This window comes from Mus caroli, chromosome 6 (genome assembly GCF_900094665.2).
Source record: "Mus caroli chromosome 6, CAROLI_EIJ_v1.1, whole genome shotgun sequence".
Lineage (NCBI taxonomy): Eukaryota > Metazoa > Chordata > Mammalia > Rodentia > Muridae > Mus > Mus caroli.
This window is the reverse complement of record NC_034575.1, coordinates 81,202,144-81,211,992: the sequence shown is the minus strand read 5'-3', so window position 1 is coordinate 81,211,992 and position 9,849 is coordinate 81,202,144. Positions and strand designations below refer to the sequence as shown.

The following is a 9,849-nucleotide window of genomic DNA, read 5'->3' as shown; positions in this document are numbered from 1 at the left end:
AGAAGTGGAAACAGGATGATCATAAGTGCAAGGCCAGCCTAGGCTTCATATTAGGTGCTGGAGAGAAGACTCAGCTGATAAGAACACTGTGGTTCTTCCCTGCACCTACTAGTGACATCACAACCATCTGTAACTCCAGTCCCAGGTGATCTGATACCTTCTTCTGATTTCCTTGGGTACCATGCATACATGTAGTGCACAGACATACATACAAGCAAAATACTCATAAACGATTAAAAAAAAATGTGCTGGGTTAGTACCACTGCCTGATTTGATGTCACTGTATACATGTGTCGTAAAGCTCTGCATCTATACCAAAGTAGAGGCAATCTGCGCAGATTCAGTGTGTGTGAACGGGCAGAATCCAGTTCAGCCTGACCCAGAGAACTACGAATCCCAGTGGGCTGCGCGCTACGCTCGCGGCCGGGCTGACGCCAGGGGGCGTGGCATCCGAGGGCGGGGTCGCGCTGCGGGGTGCTGGCCCAGCGGCCGCAGATCCTGGGCAGAGGGATCGTGGGGTACTCGCTGAGAGAGGGCCGCGCGGCAGCGCCCTGCGATGGAGCGGGCGAAGATGGCGGAGGAGAGCCTGGAGACGGCGGCGGAGCACGAGCGGATCCTGAGGGAGATCGAGAGCACAGACACGGCCTGCATCGGGCCCACGCTCAGGTACTGGGGCGGGGCCGGGTCGGCTGGAGCAGGCGGAGCGCGGCGGCTGGCTGTGGGGAGAGTCGCGGGTGTCCCGCGTCCTGGGCGAGGCCCTGCTGGGGAGCTACTCCGAGGAGAAAGGGTGAGGCGCGGCTCTACTGGGCCGCCGCTCCCTTTGGTTAGCAGCTCTTCAGTCAGGAGCAAGCGCCGGCTCTGCGCGCGGTGGAACTGCCCATCACAGGTCCTCCGAGAGCGTCCCGGTTTTCTCGGTCCTGGAGGAAGTGTCCTCCCACCTTCCCTCGCCTGAGAGCCCAGTTCGTGAGCACGACCCAGTCCAGGTGTGGTCTCAGGACCTTGCCACTACCTGGACATGCTCTGTGTTCACTCCCCTGACACCTTCTCCGAGAGCTTCCACCTGCATTGCCCGTGGAGATGTCAGGACGTACCCGGCCTTTCTCGGTTTAATTACCTTGCACTTGTTACACAGAGCGCGAGGCATTGTGTGAGTTCATGTGCAAATACATCTATGGAAGCCGTTGAGCAATCCTACCGCTGGGGTACAGTTACTGTTCCCCCTGTATCAGATGAGATGCCGGGAAGAGGAGTGACTTATCCAAGGTCGCAGAGGAAGGGAAATGGGTTTCTCATTCCCAGCTCAGGCACTCTGCACTGAACACCCTGCCTTTCCATCTTTTTAATTTTTTGTGGTGTTGTGGATGGAACACAGTGTCTTGCAGTGTGCCAGGCAAGCCCTCTTCAGCAGAACTGTGCACAGCCCACAGATTCTTCGCTACTTTTGTTCTGCCTTAGTTGGGGCTTACCATCTGCTGTACTTCCTGTTGAAAATTATTCAGCAAGCCCAATTTTGAACACCCCCACCCCTCAGTTTCCTGGTGTCCTAGAACTAGTTCCTCCCAATCCTTTCCTGTAGTACTTTCTGGTCTCTGTTCAGTACATGAGTTGAAAATCATCTTTACCCCTCCTTGTACAATATATATCATCAATGCGCCTCCCTCCATAGAGCATCACTAATCAGTGTTGGCATTTTCATGGGGAGAGTTGTCCCAGTCATGAGTGACCAAAGGCTGGGGACTTTTACTTTTAGCTTCACTTGCACAGCATTTTTCTCCAGGCTCCATTATTGGTGCCAAGCAAGTTTTCTCAGTGTCATTCCTGGAAATAACTGTCCTTAGTAATTTGTCTTTCCTCCCCTCTGCCCACCCCCACAACCCAGGGTCTTGGAATGCCACACAATGCTTTTCCACTGAGTTGAATCCCATCCTTCCCCCCACCCCCAGGTGATTTTTAACTCCCGTTTTTTATTGTGCCAGTACTTTCACAGCGTTGATTCCTTTTCCTCTGAATCACTATCATGACCATGATCTTGGTCATGCTCCTCTCCTTTACTGTTTTCTTGTGGGAAAGGCCAGCGATTTAACATTTCGTCGTAGTTCTTTCTAAAAGCCCAGTGTCACACACTAATATTCTCCTACATATGTTATTAGTGGCTATTACTATTTGGCTTTCAGTAACTAAAGTGATAGTAGAGTGACTGAAAATGTTATGTCAAGAACTTTATCTGCTGAGTTGAGGGTTTAGAATCACCAGAGTTTTAGGAAGGATTTCTTATCAGGACATGCTGTCTTGAGTTGCTTGTGGTTTCTGGTTGCTGTTGTTTTATGTAATAAATAACTTTAATTTAGATTACTGTGATTTAGTATGTTAGCCCTCAGTGAAATAGTAGTACATTTTGTCTTTTATTTCTAGCATGGAGATGTAGTTTCCTGTATTCCAGGCTGTCTTCATACTTGCTCTCTAGCTGAGGGTACCCTTGAACTTCTGATCTTCATCATACTTCCTAAGAGCTGGGATCATAGTTTAGCCTCATCAAGCTTAGTTTTATCACAGTCATGCTAGTGACTGAACAGGCTCACTGCTGCCTGTCGGGTGAGCATTCGACCAACCGAGCTCTATGTCCAGGCTCCAGTAGTGTGTATTTGTATAAACTGAATTTTGCTGTTTAATTTTCTTGGCTTTAGTAATACATTGTAACTTAATCATGTTGGTATCTTGGCTTTAGTAATATATACATTATAATTTAAACGTGTTACCTATTCTCCCCCAATTTTTTTCATTATTATAACTGAATTCTTTTTCTTCTGGTTCTGTGTGAGTGTGTGAATTATGAAGTCTTTTACTTTATGAGGACATTGTTAGTAACAATAAAAAAGGTGCAGGAGCTATCACATGACCCTATTAGGTTTAGTTGCTTTCTCTGGCTATAGTATTAGAAGATTTGGATTAGGGCTGGAGAGATGGCTTAGTGGTTAAGAGTACAGACTGCTCTTCCTAAGGTCCTGAGTTCAAAGCCCAGCAACCACATCGTGGCTCACAGCCATCTGTAATGAGATCTGATGTCCTCTTCTGGTGCATCTGAAGACAGCTACAGTGTACTTAGATATAATAATAAATAAATCTTAAAAAAAGATTTGGATTAAATTTTTTTAACATTCATGTATGTATGTACATATGTATGTATGTGTTTGTGTACACACACATGCTGATGCCATAGCACACTCTGAAGGTCAGAGGAAACTTGCAGGGTATGTTCTTTTCTTCTATCATGTAAATTCAGAGGATTGATCTCAGGTCGCTAGGCTCTATAACAAGTGCCTTTCTTTACCTGCTGAACCAGAGACCTGCTGTTTCCGGCTCAAGGATTTGTGTTATTTATTTGTTTGTTTGTTTTTTTTTTTTTTTTTTTTTTTGAGACAGGGTTTCTCTATTATGTAGCTCTCCGTTTGTCCTAGAACTTAGCAAATAGATCAGGCTAGCCTTGAAACTCATGGAGATCTGCCTGCCTCTACCTCTCCAGCTTTNATTAAAGGCATGCACCACAACCGTACATGGCTGAGAACTTCTTTTGAGGCTATGACATAGAGACACAACCACAGTTAAACCCTTGGCTAAAGAGAGTCCTCCATTCGTGGAGGTTCTCCTCAGTGCAGCTTGGGAAGGTTGCTTCTTGAGCAGTGAAGAAGGAAGGGAACACCTGCCTAGCTAGCCATATCAGCCCAGTCAGCCGTAGTGATCAGTGGGGTTACAGATGTCACAAGCAGATTACCCTCACATCCCAAGTACATTCATTCTGATTCTAAATCAGTTATGAATATGAACAACAGCCTACATTTTCATTTTTCAAATTCCATGTCTGTATTTCTACTCTTATAAAAATTATTTTATATCTGTTAGTGTTTTGCCTGCATGTATATCTGTTTGAGGGTGGCAAATCCCCTGGAACAGGTCCTACAGATAGCTGTGAGCTGCTGTGTGGATACTGGGAATTGAACCTGGGTCCTCTGGAAGAGTAGGTAGTGCTTTCAAGCGCTAAGCCATCTCTCTATATCTTTTATACATCACATTTAACTACTAGTAGTCATTTCCTTATTTTGATTGATGGGTCAGAGCAATTAGCATTCACTCTAATTGTATCTAAATTTTTGTTTTTAAATTTTTAACTTGAATACTGACATATATTGCCATTTAAAAAGTAGTTTTATAGCCGTGTGTGGAGGTTCATGCCTGCAGTCCCAGCACTAAGATGGTAGAGGCAGGAAGATTGGGAGCTCAGGGTCATGGTTGCCTACACAGCAAGTTTAAAACCAGCCAGGGGGATTTGAAATCCCGTCTGAAAAAAGTAGCTTTGTTGAGCTATAATTCGTATAACGTGATTTACATATTGTTTAGAACGTATGACTGAATGACGTGTAGCATATTCACAGAGTTGAGCAACAGTGACCATAGTCTAATTTAGAACCGTTTTATCTTTTCCCAAAGAAACACATTCTGTGAGAGTCACTTTTCATTGTTTCCTCTCCTCCATGCCTTCTTACTATCTTATTACTTTTTTTGTTGTTGTTCAGGGGTGGCTTTGAACTTGTTATATGTAGCCTAGGATGACTTTGAATTCCAGACTCTTTTGCCTCCATCTCCTAAGTGCTGGGCTTACAGGCAGGCATGCATCACCACACCCAGCTTCTTTCTTGCTTTCTCTATGCGTTTGGCTAGTTTAGACAGGTGGACATTTTGTGTAAACAGCCTTATACAAGAATTATTNTTTTTTTGTTACTATGGTAATGTTCTCAAGGCTTATCCGTGCGGGTGCGTAACTGTACTTCATTTCTTTCCATTGCTGAATAATACTCCATTTTACAGACATACTTTATGTCCATAAAATTTTATTTGATCATTAAATTGATGTATATTTTGATCATTTCCATTTTGTAGTTGTTGTGAACAGTGATCTATGTTTTGTTTTCTGTGTGGACATATGTTTTCATTTCTGGAGATCAGAGCAAGCAAGCAGTTGGGGTCATTGTGTAGCTTCCCCAAGGCAGCTGCAGAGTGTTCCAAATGTCCAGTGGTATAAGGGCGATTTGGCCGTCTGCTTGGCTGATAGCCCTTTTGCTGAAGGCAACGAGAGCAAGGGAGGGTCTAGCAGCTGCCAATTAGGAAATCAGATTGCCCATTCTCCAAGATTTTCACTTATTTATACAAAAATAGATATCAGAAGGATGTTTCATTTTTATCTTTGAGACAAGGTCTTTGGTAGCCTAGACTGTCCTTAAAATTGCCATATATTTGAGGCTGCCCTTGAATTACGGATATATTCCTGCCTCTAACTCCCTTGAGTAGGGACCAAAAGAATCTATCATTAATACTAATAATGAATTTTAGCAAGTTGGTAGTGTTTAACAGTTTGTAGCATTTGGCTAGACAAAGGAGGTCCTGTTACCAATTTTAATGTGAAAGAAATATATGAAAGTCTTTTAGTAGACTCCAATAATGTCTGTCCTTGGTAGTCATTGAAGGGAAAGACATCATTCATTATAGATTACTTATTTTTATAACAGTAATCTCTTTAGTAACATTTTATATTTTATGATTGAAATTATTATTGTTGTGTGTGTATGATAAGTGTGGGGGTGCCTGTGTGCTGTGGAGCCCTGTGGAATCAGGGTCATTGTGTGTGTGATGTGTATGGGGGTGCATCCATGCTATGGCGCTTGGGTGGAGGTTAGGGGCAGCTTTATGGAATTCATTCTCCTTCCAATTCTGATATTGGGCTCAGGCCCTCAGGCTTTCAGCAAGTGCTCTTTTTTTTTTTTGATTTTTAATATTTTTATTACATATTTTCCTCAATTACATTTCCAATGCTATCCCAAAAGTCCCCCATAGCGCCCCCCACTTCCCTACCCACCCATTCCCATTCTTTTGGCCCTGGCATTCCCCTATATTGGGGCATATAAAGTTTGCAAGTCCAATGGGCCTCTCTTTCCATTGATGGCCGACTAGGCCATCTTTCGATACATATGCAGCTAGAGACAAGAGCTCCGGGGTTCTGGTTAGTACATCATGTTGTTCCAACAATAGGGTTGCAGATCCCTTTAGCTCCTTGGGTACTTTCTCTAGCTTCTCCATTGGGAGCCCTGTGATACATCCAATAGCTGACTGTGAACATCCACTCCTGTTTTTGCTAGGCCCCGGCATCGTCTCACAAGAGACAGCTAAATTTGGGTCCTTTAAGCAAATCTTGCTAGTGTATGCAATGGTGTCAGCGTTTAGAAGCTGATTATGGGATGGATCCCTGGATACGGCAGTCTCTAAATGGTCCATCCTTTCATCACAGCTACGAACTTTGTCTCTGTAACTCCTTCCCTGGGTGTTTTGTTCCCAATTCTAAGAAGGTGCACAGTGTCCACACTTTGGTCTTCATTCTTCTTGAGTTTCATGCGTTTATCAAATTGTATCTTATATCTTGGGTATCCTAAGTTTTGGGCTAATATCCACTTATCAGTGAATACATATTGTGTGAGTTCTTTTGTGATTGTGTTATTTCACTCAAGATGATGCCCTCCAGGTCCATCCATTTGGCTAGGAATTTCATAAATTCATTCTTTTTAATAGCTGAGTAGTACTCCATTGTGTAAATGTACCATAATTTCTGTATCCATTCCTCTGTTGAGGGACATCTGGGTTCTTTCCAGCTTCTGGCTATTATAAATAGGGCTGCTATGAACATAGTGGAGCATGTGTCCTTTTTACCGGTTGGGACATCTTCTGGATATATGCCCAGGAGAGGTATTGCTGGATCCTCCGGTAGTACTATGTCCAATTTTCTGAGGAACCGCCAGACTGATTTCCAGACAGCAAGTGCTCTTATACCCTCAAGGCCATCTTGCCCATCTTCTTTAAAAAATATTTTTAAAATTACATTTTATCTATTTATTTTTGGGAGTGTGCCATAGTGTGTGTGGGCATATGAAGATCAGAGGACAACTTGTGTGAGTCAGTTCTCGTTTTCTACCAAGGGGATCCCAAGGATTGAACTCTAGTGCGTGGGAAGTGTCTTTGAAATCCATTGAATCATTTCACTGAGTCTAAGAATTTTATTTAATTTTTTAAGTGTATGTCTATGTACTATGTGTTTGTTCAGTGCCTGTGGAGGCTAGAAGAGGATGTTGGATCAGAGAGAGAGAGAGAGAGAGAGAGAGAGAGAGACAGACAGACAGACAGACAGAGACAGACAGACAGACAGAGACAGACAGACAGACAGAGACAGACAGACAGACAGACAGACAGAGACAGACAGACAGAGAAGCACTGGGTCTTCCTTTGAACCTCAAAGCTCGCCCTCTCCAACAAGTTCACTTCCTCCAACAAGGACACACCTTCTCCAACAAGGTCACACCTCTTAATCCTTCTAAACACATCATCAACTGGGGACTAAGCATGCAGATACAGGAGCCTATGGTTGGGGAACATTCTCATTCAAACCACCACAACGAAAAGTAATAGGTTACTTCCTTAGTGCAGCATGTGTTCAGTCTCCATGGTTTCTAGTCTAGATGAATGTATGCACTATGTGTGTGTGTGCCAAGCTTATTGCTAAGAAGTGAATATCACTATGTTTGGGTTATATATTTTTCTGTCCCACCTCTACTGTACTGCCCAGGTAAAGTACAGGGATACCTGAGTGCTACAGCCACTGAGAGGCAGAGCCAGCTCTCCTGCTTTTGGAATTAGCTGTCCCACCTTCTCAGGTGAGGAGTGGGCCAGTTTTTCTCAGTCCTTGGATGTCACCCTGGCCCCAGGCAGCAGCCCATATCAGGGACATCCACATGCACTTTGATGGTAATATGGCCGTTGATTGACACAGACCCTTGCTGCCGCAGGGCCATGGACCCAGACATAGATAGCTCTTGGAGGCAGCATGGGTCTGGCAATCACTGTGGCCTCAGGTGGCAGCAAAGGCTACTTACATCAGGCTGTTCCTCACTACTCTCCTGTCTCCAGTTCCTCCTCTCTTCGTAGTGCACAAGCTGCTCTGCTTCTCTTTCTCTCCCATTTCTTCATCACATACTTGCTCATGGTAGTGGCACCCGTGCTGCCACCTGTGCATCAGCAATGACATCTTCTTTTGAAAGGTAGGATGGTTAAATGTTTGTCCAACCCAAAGATTCCAAAGGAGATAAACCCCTGGTCAAAGTTAGACAGAGCTTGGAAAAACTGTAATTCAACATAGAGTTGTCCAGTCTCATGGTTGAACAACCACAATAAACAACTAGAGAGATTAGCAAAAGGTCAGTGATGAGAAGCAAACAGAGCAGGACATGGTGAGTCAGGTGTGGGTCTCCAACTCTGCAGGTACTGCTCAACTGCCTGGGCTAGGATGCAGCTCTGGGAGTCACAGCAGCTCACACAGTAGTCAGTGTTTTCAAAGGAGTAGGCATGGGCCCACTGGCACGTGTATTTGTTAAGGGATCTATTGGTGGACAGAGTAACTCACCATTTCCTGAGGAGCAAGAACAGCAATGCCTCTTCATAGTGCTTGGCTTTTCTTCCTTTCCCATCTCTTCACCATCTGTTTGCCTGCTTCTTTCCTTCCCATTGCTCCACCACCTACTTGTTTGCTTACATTCTCCTGGCTCAGCAAAGCTCAGGCTGCTCATTTGTTTTGTATGTAACTCTGGGTTTCTTGTATTCAGGTGTTCTACCAGCACCCTATCTACTACACTCTTTCTATTGAAGATGAGTGGAATTGTTTTTTTTTCTGAAAGTTGGAGTTGATGGAGAAAAGGGTTTAATGCAAATAGTGTAAATAAGTGTGTGTGTGTGTGTGTGTGTTAAGGAAAGGGCAGTTGTACACTCCTAAGGGTGGGTAAAGACTTCTTAAGATAATGGTTCAGGTCAGCTTTCCATCCAGAAAAGACCATTTTTATGGAGCAGGGAGTTGCCAAGTGTTTCTTGCATTCTAGGGAAAGAATATCCTTTTAAGTAAGGGCTTTATTTTGTTTGAACTTTTAAGTCAGTTTTAAAGTATAAGTATCTATATGTGTGACTAGTACTGAATCAGATAGTTGGCTTTTTATTTTTAGTAGTTATATGAAAAAATACTTGACATCACTAATCATCAGGGAGATGAAATTGAAACTGCTATGAGATATCACATCATTACCTCATACCTATTCAGATGATCATTATGAAAAAGACAAAAGAAACACAGCTTGGTGATGCACGCCTTAATCCCAGTGTTTGGGAGGTAGAAGCAGAGGAACCAGGAGTTCAGGAGGAGCCTGCACTGTATAAGACCACGATTAAAAAAAAGAAAGAAAGAAAAAAAAGACAATGTAAGTGTTGGTAAAGGTCTAATGAAAATCGCTATAGACTGCTGGAATTGTGCCTTGGTCCAGCCATTATGGAAAAGTGGGGAGAGTCCTCAAAAAGTTAAAAGTAGAACCAGTATGATTCAGCAATAGATGAAGGTAACAGGGTGTTTACAAGCATGCATGTGTACACACAGTAAACGGCCACTCATACTTAAAGGATTTAATCTGGAAGACACTTTATTAAATGAAATAAGCCTTCTGAGGGGTCCCCCCAACCTCCTATTTCCTGAGGTTGCCTGTTTACATTCTTTCTGCTGGCCCTCAGGGCTTCAGTCCTTTCCCTCACTCAATACCAGATCAGGTTCCCCTCTACCCCCCACTCCTCTCCCACCCNATCTCCTTTCCCTTCCAGGTCCCTCCCTCCCCACTTGTGATTGCATTCTTCTCTCTCCCAAGTGGGACTAAGGTGTCCTCACTTGGGCACTTCAGCTTGTTGAGCTCTTTGAGTTCTGTGGACTGTATCTTGGATATCCTG

The 9,849-nt window shown here is 43.9% G+C and overlaps 1 protein-coding gene across 3 annotated transcripts in view; it reads left to right on the top strand.

Annotated features, from left to right (window-relative positions):
• Positions 1 to 448: 448 nt before the first annotated feature.
• Exoc6b (exocyst complex component 6B) overlaps positions 449 to 9,849 on the top strand; it is a 424,430-nt gene continuing 415,029 nt past the window's right edge. The window contains exon 1 of one of the 3 annotated variants that reach the window (XM_021164559.1): positions 449 to 666. In XM_021164559.1, the coding sequence (XP_021020218.1) occupies positions 557 to 666 (110 nt within the window). In that variant the 5' untranslated portion in view covers positions 449 to 556. The remainder of the gene's footprint in view (positions 667 to 9,849) is intronic. The other 2 variants (XM_029478861.1, XM_029478862.1) reach the window with 2 other exon arrangements.